The sequence below is a fragment of the Nicotiana tabacum genome, chromosome 22 (assembly GCF_000715075.1).
Source record: "Nicotiana tabacum cultivar K326 chromosome 22, ASM71507v2, whole genome shotgun sequence".
Taxonomy (NCBI): Eukaryota; Viridiplantae; Streptophyta; class Magnoliopsida; order Solanales; family Solanaceae; genus Nicotiana; species Nicotiana tabacum.
Genome location: NC_134101.1, coordinates 51,191,890 through 51,216,990, shown reverse-complemented (window position 1 = coordinate 51,216,990; position 25,101 = coordinate 51,191,890). Strand labels below are relative to the sequence as shown.

At 36.0% G+C, this 25,101-nt stretch overlaps 3 protein-coding genes across 23 annotated transcripts; 1 reads left to right on the top strand and 2 right to left on the bottom strand.

Moving 5' to 3' along the window:
- Nucleotides 1-683: 683 nt before the first annotated feature.
- LOC107760891 (COP9 signalosome complex subunit 5a-like) lies at nt 684-9,240 on the bottom strand. Its single transcript, XM_016579000.2, has 6 exons — nt 8,726-9,240; nt 6,901-7,182; nt 6,665-6,812; nt 6,462-6,544; nt 1,228-1,305; nt 684-1,112 (listed from the first exon to the last, which is right to left on the bottom strand). Exons 1-6 carry the CDS (start codon nt 9,146-9,148, stop codon nt 1,023-1,025), a joined length of 1,104 nt encoding a protein of 367 aa, XP_016434486.1. The 5' UTR covers nt 9,149-9,240; the 3' UTR covers nt 684-1,022.
- A 1,283-nt stretch (nt 9,241-10,523) lies between these two features.
- On the top strand, nt 10,524-11,374 carry LOC107760894 (early nodulin-like protein 3). The gene is made up of 2 exons (XM_016579015.2): nt 10,524-10,692; nt 11,136-11,374. The coding sequence occupies exons 1-2, from the start codon at nt 10,524-10,526 to the stop codon at nt 11,372-11,374; spliced, it is 408 nt and encodes a 135-aa protein (XP_016434501.1).
- A 627-nt stretch (nt 11,375-12,001) lies between these two features.
- On the bottom strand, nt 12,002-21,488 carry LOC107760892 (uncharacterized). 21 transcript variants are annotated; one of them, XR_012704892.1, is made up of 8 exons: nt 20,844-21,474; nt 20,028-20,092; nt 18,710-19,229; nt 18,339-18,372; nt 16,254-18,051; nt 13,914-14,004; nt 12,478-12,677; nt 12,002-12,389 (listed from the first exon to the last, which is right to left on the bottom strand). XR_012704892.1 is itself a non-coding variant. In XM_075243773.1 (8 exons), exons 6-8 carry the CDS (start codon nt 17,908-17,910, stop codon nt 12,305-12,307), a joined length of 1,833 nt encoding a protein of 610 aa, XP_075099874.1. In that variant the 5' UTR covers nt 17,911-18,051; nt 18,339-18,372; nt 18,710-18,929; nt 19,043-19,229; nt 20,028-20,092; nt 20,844-21,473; the 3' UTR covers nt 12,002-12,304. The 21 variants fall into 21 exon arrangements, 18 of the variants coding, with proteins under 18 accessions (XP_075099874.1, XP_075099873.1, XP_075099876.1 ...); XM_075243773.1 differs by lacking the exon at nt 12,478-12,677 and having other exon boundaries at nt 18,710-18,929; nt 19,043-19,229; nt 20,844-21,473; XM_075243772.1 differs by lacking the exon at nt 12,478-12,677 and having other exon boundaries at nt 18,710-18,902; nt 19,043-19,229; nt 20,844-21,473.
- Nucleotides 21,489-25,101: the final 3,613 nt, after the last annotated feature.

Below are 25,101 nucleotides of genomic sequence, written 5' to 3'. Positions count from 1 at the left end.
TCTCTAGAGTTAGGTTTTTTTGAGATCTCTTAGAGTTAAGTTTTTTCACTGGGCTGTTGTTATTTTTTTTGAGAAAAATTCCTAACCACTTTTATTATGGAAGCGCGATCTTTTGTGAAATTCCTACATAAGTAGTTGGATCCTTAAAAAAACCTTTTATGAGAATACATTGTTCAAATTAAGTTTCTTTATTGTCTCTTATTAAGAGAAGATGGATTCCTATCATCTCACCATACCTTGTTCAAAACACTTCGATTTTATATCAAATACTCCATTTTTTTTTTTCGCTCTTTCTAAACGAATGATTATTTTATTTTGAATAAGCGAGAAAAGAAATCACACGTATTCTATAATAAAGAGGGATTTCTATAATAAAAAGGGAAAGAAACAGAACACTAGCACTGGTTCTGAAATTTGAAAAAACAAACGTCCTACTACTTGCACTGGATTAAGGTCCTTTTTCTTATTTTGCTGCCTCCGAAATTAACCTTTGCATTCCTCAATATATAGAAGACACGGGAACTCGATCAAGTTAATAAATAATTAAGAACAAGGTGTTGACAAGAGGGGTTTGCTCTGATGGTAGGCAACCTCCACTAGTGGGATTATCCTGAGTTGTTGTTGTTGTGTTGTCAAAGAAACTCGTTGACGCACGAAACCAGTTGTCTAAAGAGAACTCGAACTAAAAAAAATAAATGTCATTCATAGAAAGTTTTACTAGAATGGCAGTTCAGTAGTTAATGTGACCCCTTGTAGAGTCTGTTTTTCCACAAGAGAACCAAACCTAGCATGTGGATTTACTAAATTTATAATTAACAAAAGAGAAGGAGAAGAACTAGTGAAAGATTTGGCAAACGTTAAACTGCAATGGTCACTAAATCTCTAGAGTCAATCACCTTAAACTTTCACCTCTTTGGAGCTACATAAGAGCGGAGTCAAAGTTGTATAGCAACGAACTGCAAAAATAAACCTAGAAGTTGCACCAAACAGATGTACATCCGGATTAATAGGATATAAACTTTTCAGGTTTCGATCATGGGCTCAGGACCGGAGGGTTCTGTCTGCGACTTGCCTGACTGACGAACACTATTAAAGAGAATGTCTTTGATAACCTGAAAACCACAGAAAAATACATCCAGAGTGTCTAAGACATTTCTATCTATCAGTGGAGTGTTTTCAAGCTATGAGAAAGATATGTGACTAATATAAGACTAGAGCAGCATATACCTGCGACATTAAGCCATGAACTTGCTCGACAGTAATCTTAGCACTATCACGTGTAATCTTAGCAAGCTGAGATTCTTCCTGCAAAACAGCGGACCAACACATTTAGTACCACTATAATGCAATGTTGTATTTTGCAATTCAAAAAAGCATGATAGCTTTCAAAGCATAGTCTGAGGATCTAGATAAAGACAAGGTCACTCCATATAACCAAGCTCAATGGTGCAAAAGCAAAACATGAGGTGAAACAATATGACACATCACCATCCACCAAAATATAATTTTGGAAGTGGAAAAAATGGTGGGCTTTATGCTTTCAGGATCTACTTTCCACGGTACAAATATTGCAAATATGAAGGGAAGTAGAGCGAACACATACACTGATTGAGAACCACTTCCCAAGGCATAAGACTGAATACCAAATTACTAATCACAAAGCTTCCTCAAACAAAACCTCACACCCCTTATGTAACAATGATATAGACATGTGTTGGTATTATTCAGAGATATTCAATAAAGACGCCAGGTCCTTTTTATATTTGGCAAGTGATTATTTTCCACACACTTAAACCAGGACAGTAAAAAATACTACCTTTTATTTCGCAGCTCTACTATATTAACCACACTCTACAGACAGAGGATCAAATCATTCAAAGGTAAAAATAGGATCAGTTTGGCATATTATCATAAGGAACTAGTTTTCTCTTTGGGGTGATATTTGAAACACATTATTCACACGAGTAGGAAACTTTTCCCCTGTCCACTATACTTTTTTTATATCTTCTGCTAAAGTAGTAAGAGAGCTCTTCGTTCATCAACTCTTGGCCTTTTCACCTTTTCCTACGAGTTCCACATACAAATTGCTGAGACTTGCATGAACCTAAACCATAAGCAACTGACAGCTAATCATAGTCCCACATTTGAATACACAACGTACCCTTCCTTTTTCTTCTCTTCTTTGGTTACTTTCTCCAAGTTTCTCTTATAAGTAGTAAGAGAACTCTTTGTTCATCAACTCTTGGCTTTTTCACCTTTTCCTACGAGTTCCACATACAAATTGCTGAGACTTGCATGAAACCATAAGCAACTGACAGCTAATCATAGTTCCACATTTGATTACTCAACGTACCCTTCCTTTTTCTTCTCTTCTTTGGTTACTTTCTCCAAGTCTCTTTATAAGCACATGCTAGGTGCTCCAGTTTCTATTCATAACGATTATGGATGTGGATGCATTTTCTTATCAAAGTACCTCGCGGCGCCCTCTCCTGATATGCCACCATCAAAGGGACATATGGACCCTTAGCAACCCCATAATGAGTTTTGAGGTAATGGGCAAGCCAACCATAAACATAATAAATGGGAAAACAAATTTGACCCGATCAAATTGGGAAGAACACGAAATCTATTCAAACCATGATAGGCACTCGCCAAAACTGGGACAGCAAGGCTAATCTTCTGTCTGCTTGCCATCTTAAAAGTTTAGAGAAAAATGAAGTTTTCTGCCTTATAGGGAAACACAAAAGCACATAACCAACATGATAAGAAGGCTGCTAAATATGTTTCATCTTTCTTGTCAGACCTCGCCCTAAGCTTGGAAAATACAGCTTCTTCATCACTTGACCATCTAGTTGTCTCAGGAATAACTCCGTTAGGATTATGTATCGACTTTAGGGGATTTCTGTAATGGGGCAGGTTTATATATTAAAGTTTTCTTACACCAAAATTTTGTCCACTTGCTCAAGGAGACCTTTTGGTTAACGCATGTACCTTCCTTAAGACGATGGAAAGCAGCAAATAAGTCTCATCTGTTTTTCGTCTAAACATGTGAGTTCCCTTGTCTCAGGTACCACTTCCTCGTACGGAGAACCCGCAATGGACAAACCTCCAAGAATATGCAAGTCCCAAAGAGATAGATAGTTCTCCGGCTGATGTAAGAAGTGTGTTTGTCTTGGGGTACCAAGTCTGATAAAATGTTCGAGTTTCGATCATAAGTGAAAAGCGAGGCATATACAACATCATAAATCTTTGATGTACTCAAGGTTTGTTGACTTCTACCAAGTACATCTCCAGCCCATTCCCAATATCTTGGAATGTGACGATACTCTCCCTCATTTGTTACCGTGTTTTCCCAACATATTTCTCTTTGAATTATGCGATGTCCTAAGTTCGAAAGGGTGCTAGCAATGTTTACGTGGCAATGGATTGGCGCTTGGAGATACCACATCTTGGAAAGTGGATTAGAAGTAGACTTGTGCTCCAAAGTCCAGTTTTCTACATGAAGCGGGTTCCTCAAGGAAGGTCGTGAGCCTGCATACCGCCAACTTGTGGGGTGTGAATCAAAAAATTTCTTTGTTCTATGCCATCTTCAGCCTCAATTATGAGATACTGCGAGCGGGGATAAGTATCCTAAAATTTGGTTGGCACACCCTAAGGTTATCACTCCAATTTTTTGGGCGGGGATGAATAAACCAATTGAGACTGAAGATGGCATAGAACAAACCAAACTTTTAATTCACACCCCACAAGTTGGCCGGTATGCAGGTTCACAGCCTTCCTTGAGGAACCCGCTTCATGTAGAAAATTGGACTTTGGAGCACAAGTCTACTTCTAATCCACTATCCAAGATGTGGTATCTCCAAGCGCCAATCCATCGCCACGTAAACATTGCTAGAACCCTTTCAAACTTACGGCATCGCATAATTCAAGAAGAAATATGTTCGGTAAACACGGTAACAATCGAGGGAGAGTATCGTCACATTCCAAGATATTGGGAATAGGCTGAAGATGTACTTGGTAGAAGTCAATAAACCTTGAGTACATCAAAGATTTATGATGTTGTATATGCCTCGCTTTTCACTTATGGCCAAAACTCGAACATTTTGCAAGCATTTTGTGAGGCTTGGTGCCCCAAGACAAACACACTTCTTAAATCAGCCGGAGAACTATCTATCTCTCTTTGGGACTTACATATTCTTGGAGGTTTGCCCATTGCGGGTTCTCTGTACGAGGAAGTGGTACCTGAGACAAGGGAACTCACATGTTTAGACGAAAAATAGATGAGATTTGTTCCTCAATCTTGTGAGTACTTATTCGCTGCTTTTCATCATCTTAAGGAAGGTATGGGCGTTAACCAAAAGGTCTCCTTGAGCAAGTGGACAAATTTTTGGGGTAAGAAAGCTTTAATATATAAACTTGCCCCATTACGGAAGGAAAAGAAATCCGCGCACCTAAAGATAATCCTAACGGAGTTATTCCTGAGACAACTAGATGGTCAAGTGATGAAGAAGCTGTATTTTCCAAGCTTAGGGTGAGGTCTGACAAGAAAGATGAAACATATCTAGCAGCCTTCTTATCATGTTAGCTATGTGCTTTTGTGTTTCCCTATAAGGCAGAAAACTTCATTCGTCCCGATACTTTTAAGATGGCAAGCATGATGGCAAGCGGACGGAAGATAGCCTTGCAGTCCCAATTTTGGCGAGTGTCTATTATGGTTTGAATAAGATTCCGTGTTCTTCCCAACTTGATCAGGTCAATTTATTTTCCATCCATTATGTTTACGGTTGGCTTGCCGGTTTGAATAAGATTCCGTGTTCTTCCCAACTTGATCAGGTCAATTTATTTTCCATCCATTATGTTTACGGTTGGCTTGCCCATTACCTGAAAACCCATTAAGCACTTGCTAAGGGTCCATCTGCCCCTTTGATGGTGGCATACTCAGGAGAGGGCGTCGCGAGGTACTTTGATAAGAATGATGCAAAAAACGCATCCACGAAGAGAAGTAGTATCAAAATATTAAGCTAATTGACAAGTTAATAAAAAGTCATATTAGTAAATGTATAATACTAAGTACTTGCTAATTTAATAATAATAATAATAATAATAATAAAATAATAAAGAATAAATAAGGAACAAACAATTAATTTGATAACTATATAGTGTATGATTTTGTATAGATTTTGTTATATTTCTGTACATTATATTAAATAATAAAATAACAACTAATATTTATTAAAATAATATGATATATTAAATCATAATTTTATAAGATTAATATTCTATCAAATTATCCGCGCATTGTGCGGGTTCTAACACTACTAGTACTTAATATGTTTGAAAAAAGAAAAGAAAATTTTAAAAGTTAAATTAGCTTATTATTACACAATATTACCTCCGATTCTCACCTCCTCATTGAAAATTGGAGAGTGTAATTATACCCCTTCAGGCTTCAACTCCATCCAATTCCATGTTAACCAAGTAACTACTTGGACAAATATGCCAAATTGTATAATTATACCCAATTATACCCAAATCCAATTCTTATATGGATTTTCAAACATACTTTAAAAGTTACTCAACGTGAAAATGCATACCACTTAACCATCACCTCATATTTGTTGGACTAATATAAAGCCGATATTAGTAATAATTTATATAGTCATGCTATATGGATAAGATCATGTAACTAAAAATAATATAATAGATAAACGAAAGAAAAGAACATAAACAATAATTTCATGAAATAAATAAAATATATAAAGATATAATTTAACTTATTATGTAGTAATTTTAATTAAAAAAATTAGACTTTCTTATTAAATACAAACGGGAAGAAGAATTCAATTTAATTTCTTGTTGAAAATAATACAAAAATAATAATTATTACAATTAATAGTAGATTTATGACATACAATAAAAGAACTTCTTTGTCTAACCTTTGAAATAATTCAACATCATCCATTTAGAAAAATAATACAATAATATTCGTATTATAGATAAACACTAAATGAAAAAAATTAAAATATTGTAGAACAAAAACTAATGTATAAAGAGGAGAATAGATATAATATAATTCTATCCACACTTTAAATTTATTTGATAAAATTAAGCAAATAAATACCACTCAAAAATATTATTGATAAATTTAAATATCGAAATAATTTGAGAAAGTCATACCGGATAAAGTCAAGCTAAATTTCAAGAGTAATACAAAAGTATATTCATTGTATTAGGCAGATTTATATTGAGTTCCCTTAGCATATCCTGGCATATTTTAGTTATAAGCAGTTTCATATCCCAGTAAAATATGATCAAGAGGGCTTAATACGCCGCACAGTTACAGAAATAGCCGCTCTGTAAGCACAAAATACTACTTGGAGTTTGATATCTTCGAATAGGAATCACATGCCAAAGATTCAAAGATAAAAGAGTCAAGACACAAGAGAACACAAAAAAAATACCTCTTTCTTCCTTTGAGGGGGTGCCATTAAGGGGCCAAAACGTGAATGGGATAGTTGATTTTCAGCTTGCTCCAGCTTTTCAGCTGTATGATTTAATGGGGTCAACTAATTTCGAGGTGTTTCAATAGTGGAAACTTATATACAGCCATCAATTCATTCTGATAATAATAGAAAGTGGAAATGTTAAGCAACAATAATATTACCAAGATCAGATATCTGTCCAGCAACATAGTCTCCATTTCCAAGCAAAGGAGAAGACGAAAGTGTGTTCACCCAATACTTGTTCCATAGTAGGTCCAAGAGATGGCAATCAAGAGAGGACTTGAAATACGTAATATCCAATGAATAATACTGCAAATAAAGAGAAAAATTGGTGAGCTAACAGTCAAAGATTTAAACATATATGTGTGAGTGCATGCGCCCATGCCAAAGAGGCAACCTGCTTGCAATGTACTCCAAAGTCTTCGATTTTGTTCAACGGAATGGTCTGGTACTCTGAGATGGGATCATCTGGAGGCTTGTATCCTTCTGGATATGTTCGAAAGGCACCAATCTCAACTTTTCCAGCAGAAACAGTTCTTGTTGGATCAATAACAACTGCAAGAAAGGGCTCCTGATATTGCTGGTTAAGCATTTGTGTGGTAACATCAATGCCAGAGAGCCAGCATCCATAACCAGGATGAGAATGGTACCACCCAACCACATTTTCCAGCCGACCAGCCTATACCAAAAACTGAGTATGAGAATGGTCTGAACAAACTACATCCACAAGCACCTTCCAATTAAGAAAATCAATTGAGACACAATGTATAAATCCTATATACAAATGCACACAGCCTAAATTTAAGCAACTCAAAAGAATTTCTAGGTGCAACAAGATTGAATTCCGTGACCAATGAAAGATTTTGACAAGAGGCTCTAATAAACTGCAAGGTTACAAACTCCTGAAATAGACAGAGGTATTTATAAATATAAGTAGAAACTCCTACAAAATGCTTATAGAAACACATATGAAGCAATAGATCATCTGAAATAATTGACTTTTTGCTGATGATAAGGCAACCATGGCACACGAGCAAGAATCTGTGATATGTCCCCAAGATTGGTAAACAACAGTTGCCACAGATACCAGATCAAAGACCTAAGAACTAATCAAGAGAGGCCACTCTATTCTCAAAATGACAAATTTTGGCTTAACGGCATGTGTACTAAAACGGTGATGGAAACCTAAGCAATGTACTACAGACTAATAGCAGGTTATGACCAAAGAATCACTAAGGAGTGGCCTACGATGCAATTCCGAAGCAACGGCATGAGCATGCTAATATGTAATTGGCGAGATTAGACTCTATTAACTTCAAATACCAAACAACAATCCGTTTGTAGGAGCATCCTGATCTAGAATCAAATAGTGGAGTACACCCTTTTCTTTTATAACCATGGAGTCCACTCTTACGTAATAAGATCCATCACACAGAGATCACAATGATCATATCTCTTGTTATTTCTTAAGAGAAAATTACAAATGTTATGTAGGTTGATAAACAGATTAGAAATAATAGCATACCGACGAATTAAACCCTAATTTTTAAACAATATAACATGATTTTCTTCTCCACTATAAATATTTCCACATAATTTCACATGGAAAAACTTCCATTAATAAGAGATTCTGTCAAAATGCCACACAACCCTTAAGGAAAAGCCTTAATTTAACCTTGACAGTATTCTAGGTAACATAAAATAAGGACATTTTGTTTTAGTTAATCTTTGGTGCACCCATGAGGCTCCTGTCATAGGTTCTCTACTATTATATACCGCATATTCGGAAAATTTCCCACCACATTAATAAAACATAAAACATCAATAGAAAAAAAGAGAATTTTCCACATAATTTCACATGGAAAAACTTCCATTAATAAGAGATTCTGTCAAAATGCCACACAACCCGTAAGGAAAAGCCTTAATTTAACCTTGACAGTATTCTAGGTAACATAAAATAAGGACATTTTGTTTTAGTTATTCTTTGGCGCACCCATGAGGCTCCTGTCATAGGTTCTCTACTATTATATACCGCACATTCGGAAAATTTCCCACCACATTAATAAAACATCAATAGAAAAAAAGAGAATTTTGCACCAATGTCCACAGAAGCCACCGGATTTAACTATGCATATATAGGAAACAAACAAACAAATATCATGATTTGGCCAATAGGCTTCTGAACCAAATTACATATTATTAAGAATTTAAAAGGCACTGACCTGCTTGTTGGTCTGTGAATACTCGACCATATATTCATAAGCATCAGCTTGAGCATTAACCCTAGTTTCAGTGCCTTCAACGGGAAGGGCAAAAGCGTCCATAACAATAATCGCATCGCCGTCGGTCTTACCCTGCATGAGTCCCATCACCTCAATCGTACCTCCGGAACGCGCGTGAACGACCATCTTGAGAAGCGCGAGAGCAGAGATCTTCACGCGCTTAAAGAAGTGAGGGTCACTCGCCCACGGCTTCTCCCGCTGGAACTTCGTCTGTGCTGCCTCGTCGTAGTGGAATATGGCGTCAGACGCCGAATTTTCCGGTGTCGAACCCGACGGCGCGTCCATTGTCACGATGTTGTTCTCTAACTCCCAGGTTTGCTGCGCCATCGCCGCCGACGATGCGTAGGAATTGAGAGGATCCATTGGAGCTTCGGAAAGTGCAATTGCAGAGCTCTTCTATTCACTCTGATTTTATAAGTGAAAAATCGGGGAAGGGTTAATTTGAAGAAGAGGTTCGGCAAAAGAGAAATTTAAGAAAAGCACTAAATAACCCTGTAATATCACTTCGTTGCAAATACACGCCTTATATTTTAAAAGTATACACTTAATCTCCTTATATTATGGAAGTTATACACAAATATTAGTTTGACTATATTTCTATTTTACAAGGTATTAAGTGTTTGGTTTAGTGAGCAAATTAAAAAAAATTAATTCTAATAAGTTTAAAAGAATTATTATAAAGAAATTAAATAAGGGAGATATGTGTTATATTGTGAACCATAAGAGAGGTTATTGTTACAAAGCCAAAATTTAAGGGAGGTCTCTGAATTTATCTCTTATTATTTTTATAATAAAAATATCATTTTGCAATTCAATGAATAGTAGGCTCTCCTTTCTATTCTTCTCTATTTAAATACTAGTTTTTTGTCTATAGTTGATTTTCATTATCCCAATACAACTACTTTAAAATGGCATAAAAAGAGCAACATATGATAGATCGGACAGAGGGACTCATTTGACTAATCAATGGTCCATGCACCTACCTAAGATACATGTCCCTGAAAATAGGAGATTGGTTTATCGGACTTTCTCTTAGCACGCTATACTGTGAATTAATTTTGCCGAGTTATTTTACATGTACAATTGGTTTCCTCTCTCAATAACATATTCCATTAATTCTAACTTTTGGTATGAGAGCAAATGCCAAGCTAAAAGGTATATATCACTTAATTTTTCATTATCGTTATCCATAAAATACTACATTTGATACAATTTTTTAAGTTTTAATTAGATGACAAGTACTATTATGCATATATCCTGTGCAATATGTCAAGCCCTAAACGTTATAGATATGATTAACGAAACGTTCACGATCTCTTAGTAATATAATATATTTAAATATAATAGCTTTTCCTTCTGCATCCATGTTCTTTTTTTGTTGTAATCTGTACATTATTTAAAATTCTACTGGTTGAGTGGTTTTAGAAACCAAAAAAAAAAAAAAAAATACAACATATGTGTTACCACTATTTCACGATAGTTCACTGTATACTTCAACTATTAAATGAGATGGAAGAATCCCTTGAATTAATGCAAAGTTAATTTGTTTTTAAATGCATTTGTTGTAACTTTCACCATTTACACCTTTAATAACGGAATGTGGAATTAGAAGTAGAACATTTATAAAAGGTAATTAGTTCAGTTGCACTAATGTGATTGTAACTTGCAATATATACCTTCGAATCGGATTAGAAAACTTAAGAGAATATACGTGGGGACTAATTTAAAACAACACAATATGCAGGTTACAATTTTGCTACTTTTTGTTGTAGTTGGGATTTTGATGAGATCAATAAGTTCAGAGAGGTACATTGTTGGAGAAGGCTATGGTTGGCGTCCTGCCCCTTATCCTTCTCACTACCAAGATTGGGCTAACACTGTAAAGTTTAAAGCTGGAGATGAATTAGGTAAAAATTTAACTTCACCTACTCTTTTTTTTAAAGAAAAAATTACATGGTGTAACTAACTTATATATTGTATTTATCATACATAAATACACTTTGAAATAATTACAATTAGTAGCTACGCTTTGTATTTGTAACAAAATCCCAACGGTAAATACAGTGTATGGAGTCACATACAGCCATTGTTTGCGTTGATACATACAGTGATGTATCACTGTTTTTCAGTGTATTGTATGTGTTGATACAACCATTTAGAGCGAATGAATATAAGTGATACAAGCAACTAGGCAAACTATAGTTATGTATGATAATTAGCTCTTTTATGAAAAATCCTGTTTTTTAATATTTGTGGTGTCCGAACCGACTAAGTACATATTTTAAGTATTTGAATACGAGCATATCCGGACCTTTAATTTATTGATGACTAATTATCCACTGTTTTGTAGAGTTTAGATTCGAAAAACCTGACGATTTGCTGGAGATTGGAAAATTCGACTACTATGCATGCACTTCCAACGCTGTTTTCAGGCCGTATAGAGAGAGTCCAGCAACAGCATTCTTACTGGCACCTGGAGAATATTACTTCAAATCCAGCAACAATACCAATTGCATTAATGGCCAGAAACTTTATGTAAATGCAGAAGCTCCAAATGAAGATAATGATAAGTTTGACAACAAGAGCTAGAAAGAAAGGTGGAATCATGAGGATAAAGACAAGGATCACTAGATTACTTTGTTTTAGATTAGACAATAACTAGAAGCATATCTAGGATTTAGAGTCCGCGAGTTCAGAATGAATGTGATTTTATTACATGCACTCATTTTAATTATAATTTTTCTGTAAGCAAATAAGTTGAGTTGAACTCACATAACTTGCCCTAGATCTACCTCTGACAATAATTTAAGTCGAGCTATACATAGAGGTGCTTCTACTTGTTTCAGATGGCGATAGAGTTGCTATGGCAACACTTTCGCCGTCTTGTTTTCAATCAAACAGCTGTTTGTGCTGCACCTTTAGATTCATGTAATCTTGAACTTTTTATATTACTTTTGTTGTTGCTAAAAGTAATTGTGCTTCACCTGTTTCAGATTTGTACTTGCTTTAAACCTCTATGGCACTCACTTGTTCACTTTATATTGATTGGTATACTCAATTAGTGGAAAAGAAAACACAATATTACATCATTCACCATGTTTATACCTAATAGTAATCCTTATCGACATAAATCTCGTCATGAATAGCCATGAGCAAAAACAGGGTTCCAACCATACATGTACAAAAGTGAAAAACACAACGCTGATTTCCATAAGATTTAGTCCAACATCAGTTGTTCAAATTGGCATTTCACTGAGGCTGTAATTATCTATTGCCCATGAGAAATCGAGTGTTTACATATCTCTTAGATTAAATGAAATGCCTATGTATCATATCTATTACCAGAAATTTATTTTCTGGCTTGTCCAATACGAATATTAACCAAAACAATAAGTGAACAAATAACAAGTACAAACAAATTTATATACATACATATCTAGGCCAAGAAAAGGATAAACTTTCTGCTCTTCTGGCCAAAATTCAGCTTTCATTGTGTAAGCAACATCAACACCATGTTCATCAGACTGGATCTCCAGCAAAAGTCAAAATGTGTCTTTTCAAGTGCACAATTGGTGAAGCCTGATAATCTTCTACTTCCAAAAAACTGTGACCAAAATAGAGCAAAAAGAAGTTGTAATATATATATAATAACTAACATAAACATGACCTCAATCGATTAAGAAGTTCCAAACCAACACTTAGGTGTCACCGCATCTTCCACATATGAGTCTCTTTCCAACAATGCAGAAATCACGGTCCTTGCTAGATATCGTCCCCAACCAAATCTATGTAAGCTTCTATATAATTGAACCTTTGAGCTATGCTCCTAACAAAGCCTCAAGGCTTCAGAAACTACCTCACGCCCAACAACTCCTTCAGATGCTCTTTACCACTGCATACAGAAACCATACAACCACCTCATTGCACACGCCGTAAGGAAGAAATCTGTGGGGTGAGTTTGAGTTACTCTTTTTTAGTTCATAATGCAAGAATCCTGGGATAAGGAAAAAACTATTTCTTCCTGCAAGAATCCTAGGATAAAGGAAAACCTATTTCTTCCCTTTTACTACACCACAGGAGACCCCAATAGTTTACTCAGGACAATTCAAGGCCATTAATCTTATCGTTGGATGCGCAAATCCCCTCTTCACCAAAGGAATGCTTACCGAAGGGAAAAGTTAACTACTTGAATAAGAAGACCAAGTGAGGTCACTTTTTAAAAAAGAAATAGTTGGTCCTTAGACTATAATATGTCACATCGGCTATTAGTTTCACAGCAGATGGAGTTTCTATAATATGTCATAACTTTCTAAGACCAAAAAATAGAGCTGTCTCTATCCAGATCTACTAATGGAGACCAAAAGAACTAGTTACAGCAAGCATAGAGCGGCAAAATTCTTTTTACCCTGCGCAGAAACTAAAGAGAATCTGAATCATGTCCACTAAAGATCAATTCAGAAGGTTGATATTGATAATCCTCTATTATAATAGTGTTCTAGTTGCATCTATTACCCTCTGTCCTTTACCAATTTACACTGAAGTTGCCGTAACTGCGTCCTTTTACCATATAATGCCATAACATCACTTTTGTGAACCGAGCTCAACAGGTCATATTTTGCTAATTGGTCATAATTGCACTTTTGGCAAACGTTCTTTTTTCTCTTTCTTTACTTCTTCTAGAGCGAGGAGGCCACATTTTACAGTTCGGGCAACAACAACATACCCAGTGTAGTCCCACAAGTGGGGTCAGGGGAGGGTAGTGTGTACGCAGACCTTATCCCTACCTTTCCGGTAGACCCTCAGCTCAGGAGTTTTACAGTTCTGGCAATATTCTATAATTTACTAAGGAAGGATAGAAGTAAAGAAAAAATTCAGTTAGAGTAAAAGCAATTTGAGTTTCGGGCCACAGAATTCAACTGCAGCAGCCTTCTGGTCGCAAGACTTGTGAAGTACAAGATTTAGAAATTCCTTTTTTTAATGAAAAGTAGAAAATTAGTTTAGAAATAAGCTTATCAGATTCAAGCAGCTTCCATCCTCATGATATTTACCTTTTATGTTGAAATAAAAACACTATATAGTGTGTAGAGGTAACATTAATTTATAAAGAAACTAGCAGACTCAGAAGTACCTGTACGGAAATGAAGGAATTATCTCTTCAAGAACATGTAGCATTAAGGAGTTAGTGGTCTCATCACAGGAGCTTCCCCTGTCCTTCAGAACTGTAAATAAATAAAGAAATCAGTAAACACCAACCTTCAAAAATACAAAATTTTCAAACTTTCTAAGGACGGGAAGCAAGAGAACCGGTGTAGGGGACAATATTTTTGTAAAGGTTCATATTTCAAAGCTCCATCAGAGGATTTTGAATCATGTCACAATAATAGCAAATTCATATTATGAAACTTTGCTGACAATCACTCAAGCTATCTAAAACCATCCATAACTTTCAAATGTCCAGGGATTTAGCAATAGCTAAGTAACTTGGAGGAATTTACGGCGCAATTCTCTTGTAGATATTACAAAGGTTAGGATCCAGCAACATCAACGTACCATTGCAGTATCAATCTCTCACTCACTTAAGCATATTATCTTCAGATAATAAACAACCATTCTACTCCCTGCATGTCCACAATCAATCTCTCACTCACTTAAGCATATTATCTTCAGATAATAAACAACCATTCTACTCCCTGCTTGGTTTTCATTTCTGCCTTGTTTTATTCTAAATCTCAATTTTACTATGCGTCTGTCCTATTCATTCTATTTCTTTTTTTAAGAGCCTCTCTGTGTTCATCTTCCCTTTTTCGTACTGAAACACACTTTTCGGCTGGTTCTTTGACTTCTCATACAATGTAGAGTCTGCCACCTCAAAAGCATCACACAAGTGACATCCCAAACATTCTTGACAGCATTCAGAAGTCAAAATAGAAAGATAAATTGACCTGAAGAAACAGAATACCGAAAACATAAAACAGCAATCAGAACAAATTGCAGTATGACCAACAAGATATGTAAGAATCCTTTTTCATCTCTCAGCAGATATAATTCCTTTTTCTTTTCTTTTTTGCCTTTTTATCCTACTCATTCAGGTACAAGGTTCTAATCCCACCAAAAGCCCTCCTTTCTTATAGCTTTCCCTCTGCCACTATTTCCTATCCCAACAACAACATCTCAATCCTAATCTATTTGGGTCAGCAAAAGAAGAATAAAGAAAAGAAATAGGGAAGATAATAAATCTAAAGTGCTCAACCTAAAATCCCATTTCATTTTGTACTATTCAGGACACCTTTTTAATAGCAATCGTACAGATTACCCACCCATTGCCATACCAATGAGATGAAGCATCAATAAAACATGCAATCCTACGCGTAATAATTGTTTCCCTTTTTTACTTGCACTAGGTCTTTCCCCTGGACTTTGTTTCCAAAGGCATTTTCAGGCTTGTTTAACTGCCTTTGATAAAGAGTTCAACCGAGCCGAGCTGAGATAGAAAAAATTTCATGCTACATCTGAGTAGGCTCATATAGTGCATAATCCCCCCAGATAACCTTTAAAGGTGTGACTTGTTGGTCAGAGCAAGATTGAACAGTTGAGATCTCAACTTTCAACAACAACAACAATCCCAGCATATTCCCAGTTCCCACAAGTGGGGTCTGGGGAGGGTCTAAGTTGCTCCGACACGGCAGTTTAGGTGTCGCACCCATGTCGACGCGACACTAGTACGGGTGTGGGTATGGGATCCGTGCCTGATCTGGTCAAACAATTTTGGGTACTTTGACCGCGATGGACGAAAAAATTCGAGACGAGATACAATTACCAAAACTAGGGTAAATTTGAAGAAAATAGCATATCTTATCTAGGAAATCAATCATTTACTTATCTACAACTTGAGAATGAAAAAGAAATCCACACTTTACAAGTTATACATAAGTATTCCACAAAATTTCTCATAATTTAGAGATATTTTCACATTTTTAGCCGGATCCCCGCACCAGTATCCGTACTAGGATCCGTATCCCTAAATCTTAGAATTTACATCTAAGAAGGATCTGACCTCTAGATCCGCACCCGTGTCCGAGCAACTTAGGGGAGGGTTAGTGTGTACGCAAGCCTTACCCCTACCTAGTGAAGGTAGAGAGGCTGTTTCCAATAGGCCCTCGGCATAGATCTCAACTTTCACAGGATAAGATATTCAGAGCATCCACTTCACTAGGTAGGCATAGTGCTTCCCATAACTCAAAATGCAGGTATACTAAACCTTACAAGAGTTTTCCAAGCACGACGTTCCTTAAGTGACACCTTAAAAATTTAAATGCCCATGGAGTGCTGTTTAGACATGGAAAATATGAAAAGCAAAGGTAGGAACGGAGAATCTGTCTAAAACAATCAAAAGACATTATCTTTTTTCAATGACTACCCAATTGTTTAGAATCAGAAGCAGCACAAGGAGAGTTCTGTGTTCAGATACCTTCAAAATTGTTGGGATCTGAAGTATTGCCTTGGAGATATGATACATCATCATCAGATAACTGTAACCCATCCAACTGAGCAAACTTATTCAACATACAGCCGACAAGACTGTAAGCAAGCATACTAGTATCATCAGAAGCTTCCTGAATAAGAAGATACTGATTTCTACTCAAGTTTTTCCTGCGAGGCGATACATTTTTTTCTTCTGAACACTCTTCCGATGTATATCTTGGTGGCCTGCATCCTAAATGCCATGCAGCTTCTTTTTGCTCCATATCATTCCTGTCTGATTCTTTATTAGGCGAGAAAGGTGTAGAAAATTTATTCTGATCTCTTGTGGACATAGATGGGCATGATTCCCTTCCTCCATGTTGGCCCATGCTTCTTAAATGGTAATCTTTGCCACTCATACTCTTAGCACCTTCAAAACTTTTTGATTCTAAGAATGACGAGGAATTGTCAAACCAAATGGAATGAACTGAATCTACTTCATCGGTATACATTGACTCAAGTTTGAGGTTCAACTTGTGTTTGGGTGAAAGCAGAGAGGATAAAGCATCATCTCGACTAGCGGTGATTGGTGACTTGGAGTCACTTTGGTTTATCTCACCTACACTTTCTAATTGGCTGTATGAGACATTAGAATCAGACCTACAATTTCGAGGATGATCAGAAAGATGCTCATCTTCATCACCAGCTTCACAATAAGTTTCCTCTATGTTCTCCATGTATGCATTAGCAAAGTCTTCACTGACATCACTTTCAGCGAGTAAATCCCAAACAATTTGTTTTATCTGAGCACTAATATTCAGCACACATTCTACTTCTTCTTCAACCTCCTTCTTTGAGTAGGTTTTCTTAGATGCATGCCTAGATGTTTTGTTAATTATAGCAAGACTTTCTAGTAAACTTTCAGGTATAGACTGCAAGTCACTGCATTCGAGAAGATACTCAGTCAACAGTTTCCTCACTTTCACACGCAAACGAACACTTTCTTTGGCAGCTTTAGCATTCGAATCCAGTACAAGAGGCAAATTTCCCAGCTCCGCAAAACTTAATTTTTTTTTATCATCTAGTATCCTGATTGCTTCTGCTATATCATTCTGCAATGCTTCTATATCTGGTGAAAGTTTTTGGAACACCATCTGAGAGGGACAATCAGGTTTTGGCTTTAACATTAATGTTGCCACGGACAAAGCCTTGGCCAGGGGTTCTGGTGGCTCATCCCCTTCTTCATAGTCTGATAGTATTTCCAAAGATGTTCTCCTGATTTGATTAACTAAATTCTCAATATTCCACCCTATTCGTTTAGACTGCATCTTAGGGATGTATCCAGTGACATCCCTGAGATTTCTATGCATTTTACTCAAAGTTAGAAGAGACAGCTCCTCAAGTCTATCCACTACATAAATAGCAGCACGGCGAAAGGATTCGGAGGTAGAACAAAGAACCCCATGGTTAACATGGAAGTTTTGAGGATCACTGAGGAGTTGAGAAATTCTTTTAATCCGACTTTGACTGGAATCATCACGGTTATGGAGAATTTTGGGAAGACTGCACTTTATTATCCTTCTCATTTGCCAATTGGTTTTCTCAAAAGTAATTGAACCGCCAGTTACTGTCTCCGCAATACAGCATAACCCGTTGTTGTTCATCTTATCAAGAAGGGAATATATGCATCTCAAATTCTCAGCTGAATTAAAGAGCAATATGGCTGGAGCATCAGGGCATGTCCTTTCATCCTTATGCACTCCAAATGCCTTAGCAACAGAAATTCTAATATTCTCATAATATAACTGCAATTAAGACACACAGAAAATATATCAGCTTTGTGTGTGTGTGTGGGGGGGGGGGGGTTGAATTTGCAACTTCGTTTAATAAAAAGCAGATAATATTCAATACAAACAAAAGAAATAGGTTTTTCAAAGTTAAAGAGTGCATGAATACTCAAACTCTTTTGCTTCAGAAGTTACATATAAGCAGTATCATTTGGATTTTAAAAAAAATATAAACTGAGGAATGTTTTATCAACTTCGAATTTCAGCATGTCATTACATCAGCAAGCATTAAAAAGAACACTTACATCATCTTCTCTAATCAATGATTCAGGTAAAGTCCTGCAGATACGGAATCAAAGAGTAGACGTTGAATTTGAAGTACAAAAAGTTTACTAGGAAAACAACAAGCAACCATTGCTAATGCAACAGATAACAAAATACATAAACAAGAGCAACCCACATAATAAGGTACTGTATACTTTTAATCAGGCTGTAGAAAGAGTATAGGAAACAACTTTCATAAAAAAAATACAATGCTTTAAAAGAAAAGGAGACTGATATCACAAATTGTGGCCTACATATTGGATGTATTTCTGTGTTTAAACAAGCACACTTGGAAAAATAGATTTCATAGTTTAGCAACAAGGAACATAACCAGTGGATGGTCTTTACTTACTAAAAACTTCTGCAGATGGAGGTCACTGATCACAAATATGGTGTTGATCCTCTCTGATGGAACTCTGAAAGAAACGATGGTTTATACAGTTGTTCGATGTGGAGGAGCATTAGTAGAGGATTGGATAAGAGACTGGGTGTCATCACTTATGTCCATTTCATCCATCAACCTTGGGAACTGCTAATGCACTTTTCTGGGTCAAATCATACTACAATCAACACTAAGAGAATATAGGATTGAGGATCCTTGAAAGGCATGAGGCAATGCATATCACATTCAAATTCTGTAGTTTTTGCATGGGAAGATAGTCGATACTAAGGAATCACATCTTACTGGTGATAGTCTGTGAAGTATTATGGTTAGTAACTGTTGTGTTCTTTTCAGAGGGGCCGAAGACTGTTAATCATCTGCTATTGCATTGTCCCTGAGCTTTAGTGTGCTGGTCACTTGTGTTATGCTGGCAGGGTTCAATGATATATGCCCCCCATCAGTCGAGAAGTTGTTAATGGCTTGAAATGCACTTCAAAGGAAAATATATACCAATAAGGATAAACATCTCCGCAAGTCTCTTTTAGTGCATCTCAATGGAAAGGAATAATCAGCATTTAAGAGAAATTGAAATGCAACTCACTTCACTTCTATCAGAACTCTTGGGAAACCTTTTCATTGAAATTATAAGTGATTGTAAAATTCTGATATTTCCATTTTTTTCTTGGGTGATATTTGTGTATTTTTCGAAAGTCTATCCTTGCAATTGGATTTTTCTGTAAGTGTCTTTGTCCTTGGACTTGCCTGAGCTGTCACATTTTGATATAATACTATCCTAAGAAAAAAATGCAATCCATATTTGTTGACGCTGATAATGAGGACCGTGTACACTTATTATCTTTCATCTCATTTACAAATATCAAGCTTCAGAATTTCATTAGCTACATAAACCGTCATTAAAATGTGATTCATTACATAATGGTCTGCAAACCTATAAAATGAAGAATCACAACACTCAGCAAGCATTCTTTAACACGACTTCCCTGACTTAGCCAAAGCTAATAAAAGAAGAAGGAAATTTCGCAAAGGGATCGTCCAGAAAACTATAATGAAATTCACAGACAACTGCCTCCCAATATCCGTGCATTCAATTGAACAGTCAATGTTGCAAATATTCAGTAATATGAAAGCAGTGCAATGACTAACATGCCTTCTCTAGGGAGGAATACTATTACTAACTAGGACAATCATAATCCAAGAAGTGGAAAGGAAGAGTTTTTACAAAAAGATATAGAAAATTTAAAGACAAAAGAAGGTTCTCATGTATCACCGTGAGGTTTGAGTCTTTCCATCTTTTTTCGCTCTCGTTCCAATAAATGCAAGTCCATTAACCACCTGCAAAATTAACTTCTTATTTCTAACATAATACTCAAAATCGATTATTCCCATTTCCCACAAACACTTTGTACATTACTGATACAAAAACAATTACGCCCTCCATCTCATTTAATACAACAGTCTTCCCATTTTGAACGTCCTAAAATGTTTGACACCATCTTATTTCTAAACAAACTTACATTGAATTCATTTATTTATTCAACTTCTTTTTATAAATAAATTTAATTTCACTTGTATAAACTGAACAAAGGCTGCGCAAATATTAAGAAACTATACATACTTTATAATGTTTTGTCTATCAAACTAATTTTTCAATTTTTATTTGAATATCTTCTTCCACGACCATTAATCTCTTATAAAACCAGTAAAAGACAATTATATAAAATGAGAAAGAGGGAGTATTAAGCAAAACGAAAGTTACAATCATTAATTGGTAAAGTGCATCAATATGCTAACAGTATTTGAATCTAGGTCAATGAAGTGGGTTGAGAACCATGAGGTCTCAGTTTCAAATCACAATGGAGTCAAAAGCACTATGTGATTTCTTCCCATATGTCTAATTCTTGGTGGACAGAGTTACCCGATACCATTACTAGTGGGAGATAGAAGGTACCCGGTGGAAAAGTCGAGGTGTACGCAAGCTTGGCCCGGACACCATCGTTATCCCCAAAAAAATCGACTTTAGCATTGTAATATATTTTAAACGAAGAGTTAAATTAAGGTCAGAAGATAAAAATAAAAAGGTTACCTTCTTTTGAGCCTTAGGTCTTTATCTTGCTGCTTCAATTGAGATAGCAACACTCTACAATCCTCCATATAGCCCTCCATTTTCTTCTATTCTTTCACAACAAATAAGAAAATATAGGGTTTCGGGCTTTAAGTGAGTCATCAACTCTACGTGAAACTGAAAATCACATAAGAAAGGTTTTTTTGTAAAATTAGTTATTTAAATCCTCAGAAAATTTATCATTACTACTCAAACTCAATTTAGTACAGCCATTATCACACAGAAAGAAAATAAGAACAAATATTTATTTTTAAAAATCACATGGAAGTAGTTATAAGCTTTGTTAAGCAATGGGAACAAACACGGCAGTATAATCCAAAATTTATTAAGATTTGTATTTTATCGTTAAAAATTATTGTAAAGTGTATAAAGAAAAAAATCGTGAAACAGAGAAAGAGAAACAAACTATTTGATTTCGCAGAACGAGGGACTTGGCCTTGGCGGCAGAAAGAGATGAAAAGGAGGCAACAGAGGAAGACAGCGGCAGCGTAATATTGGCGAGAAATTGAGAGTGAGAGGAGTTCGAATTTGGGTCTATTTTGGCGAGAAATTGAGAGTGAGAGGAGTTCGAATTTGGGTCTATTTTATTGGCTGTTCAGACCAGCCCGCTATACTTGGAAACAAATCTACCTAGTTGGATGCAAAGTTAAATATTTTAAACGGGCCAGCAATGAAATATTGCTTAAAAATAGCACGGCTAATCAGTTTTCGCACCGATAATTAAAAAATAGCCAGCATTTATAAAATTATTAAAAAATAACCACTATTTTACTACAACACGGAAAGTTACAGCATAATATACTGGAGATTGGTGCACTTGTATATGAACTTCCAGCATATTATGTTGGAACTACAGCACACGAAAAGTTTCAGCATAATATACAAGATTGGAGCACATGTGTATGAACTCCCACTATATTATGCTGCAACTTCAGTATATTATGATGGAGTTCCAGTATCCATCATAATATACTGGAGTTCAAATGTAAAAAATTCGAACTCCGGTATATTATGCTGGAATATTTTTCGAATTTTGAACTGTGTTTTCGTTCAAATTTATTTTTACATGAAAAGTGGCTAAATTTCGATTACTTTTAAAACTGTGACTATTTTTCAATTACGCTTGTAAATCTGATTATTTTTTAATTTCACCCAAATATCGCTTGTGATATTTATAACTTAAGAAAACTACCAACTTTTTAAAAATTATTTAAGAAAATGATATTATTTATTCCATAAATAGCATATTCTTTTACATAATTAGCATATTGCAAAGATTATGGGATTGCTAATTAGTCAACACACGACACAAATCATGGGATTGCCTTTTATTTTCATATTCATACTCTCTCGGTCTCTCCTCTCATCTTCTATTTTAAAATTTACCTCATAATCATCTTATCTACACCTTTTTTTTAATTTCTTTTTTCCTTTTGACACTATATTCCGATCAAAGCTTTGAATTAAGCATAAAACTATTTTTTCGGTCTAAAAAGATTTTCAACCAGCAAAAAACTCCTCGCTGACCACCACTTCGGAAATATCTCTTACCAACTTTAAATTTTTAATTTATTTACCAATTCAAATATACCTCATATATTTCAAGGTATGTTATTATTTTGATGAGATTATACAATTGTTATTCCCGGTCAATATTGCTGTATTTGTAAATATTAATTCTGCAAAATATAAGTTAACGTAATGAAACAATAATAATAAATTCGAGCCCACTGAATTCACAGTGTTTCCTTAAGGAATTTAATCCCCTCCTAGTACCCAAGGTAATGGATTATTTCCTCCCAGGATAGAACGAATAACACACTGGTGTAGCGGTACTTCAAACCTCAGTGTTTCGGCGAACACAAAGTTCGGTAGCAAATCACACTTACAGTTGCTTTGTTTGAAGTTAAAAAACAATGCAGAACGAAAGAGTATATACTCAGAAAAACGTATGGAAGTTCTGAGAGGAAGGAGTGCAATGTATAGCCAATTTGTTGAGCGAATTGTATGTTGAGTTTAGTTTTTCTTCAACATTTGCTGCTCATATATATAGCAGCCAAGAAGGAGTGCAAGACCAAACGTCCACCCTTCATGGTGGATCAAGCATTACATATTTGTGGAGCAAGCACTTCATATTTGTGGAGCAAGCACTTCATATTTGTGGAGCAAGCACTTCATGGTGGGAAGACCATTATCCGGCTGCCAAATTATCAATACACGGATTGGAAAATATCCGTTTACAAATACGGATAATCTTACGTTAATATTTACTATTAACAAATAAATTTGGTCCAAAAAATTAATCAATCAATCGATCATTTGACCAAATCCAAATCCAAATCCGAAGCCGAAGCCGAAGCCGAAGCCGAAGCCGAAGCCGTAGCCGTAGCCGTAGCCGAAGCCGAGCCGAGCGAGCGACGACGACGACGGCGCGAGGCTTGCTTTCTTCTTAACTCTTTAAGAGCTACAAGAAGAGCAATTATATATATACCCACCAAAAATATCTTCCACTTCCAATATGGGACAATGTCTCATTGTTAAGAGGGGAAAACTTAAAATTTTACTCAAAATTTCATTTTCCCTCCATTTCCCATTCACCCTCATTTTAAGAATATTACATCTTAAAAATAAAACCTCAACAATCCCCCACATGAATGGGGAATGGCTATATCACGGAAGTATGCATGAAAAACTGTGTGATTTACAAGCAAGGATTAATTGCATCTGGATAAGTAGGTTTCCCTTTGAACTTTCCGTAGTAAACTTATGTCGGATATACTCGGTCAATCGGTAGATTTGATATCTTTGAACCGTCGATCTTTGGTGTATACCTAGACAACCATAAGTCACACAATCAACCCTTAACCGTCTTTGGTTCTCATTGTTGTGTTCGTTTCAGCCATGAACACCGCCTGGTTTCATAAGTGCGTAGAGAACTGGCCTTACAAAGTTCTCCTTGAAGTGGCTCACACTTCACACTTAAATAGGTGATTCCTAAACGTGTCATCCTGTAGATACACTATTTGATATACCCCGTATCAAATTTAGAAATCATTAAAAAGCCTTAATGCTTTATCCTTGGTACTGAACATTGTCTCATCACGAGAATTGACTAAAATTTTATTTGACAATGTTGAACCGTCATTAATGACTTTGTTTGATCTCTTTGAACCTAGATCTTGGGATCTCCAGTCTTCTAGGTAGAGTTACCGCCACAATGACTTGTTCTCGGCCATAGCCCCATTCCCCTTGATGATTTCTCAACTACCTCTCTAGTTAGGCCTTTTGTAAGTGGATCCGACACATTATCACTTGACTTTACATAGTCAATTGTGATAATTCCTCTAGAGAGTAATTGCCTAACGGTTTTATGTCTTCGTCGTATATGACGAGATTTACCGTTATACATGACGCTCCCAGCCCTTCCAATTGCCGCTTGACTATCACAATGTATGCATATTGGTGCCAACGGTTTGGGCCAAAATGGAATGTCTTCCAAGAAATTCCGGAGCCATTCAGCTTCTTCACCGGCTTTATCTAAGGCTATGAATTCAGCCTCCATTGTAGAGCGGGCAATACATGTTTGTTTGGACGACTTCCAAGATACCGCTCCTCCACCAATAGTGAATACATATCCACTCGTGGACTTAGAATCAGTTGAACCGGTGATCCAATTTGCATCACAGTATCCCTCAATCACCGCAGGGAAATTACTGTAGTGCAATTCAAAGTTCTGGGTATGTTCTAAATATCCCAAAACTCGTTTCATTGCCATCCAATGAGATTGGCCTGGATTGCTCGTATATCGACTCAGTTTACTTATAGCACAAGCTATGTCTGGTCGTGTACAATTCATGATATACATTAAGCATCCCAATACACGAGCATAATCCAATTTGTGATATGCTTTGGCCTTTGTTCTTTGCTAATGCAAGATTCACGTCAATTGGAGTCTTTGCAACTTTAAAGCCCAAGTGCTTGAATTTTTCAAGTACTGTCTTAATATAATGAGATTGTGACAATGCCAGACCTTGAGGAGTCTTATTGATCTTAATTCCCAGAATTAAATCAGCAACTCCCAAGTCTTTCATATCAAACTTGCTATTGAGCATACGCTTAGTAGCATTTATGTTGGCAATGTCATTACTCATTATCAACATATCATCCACATATAGGCAAACAATGACTATGTGATTTGGAACATTTTTAATATACACGC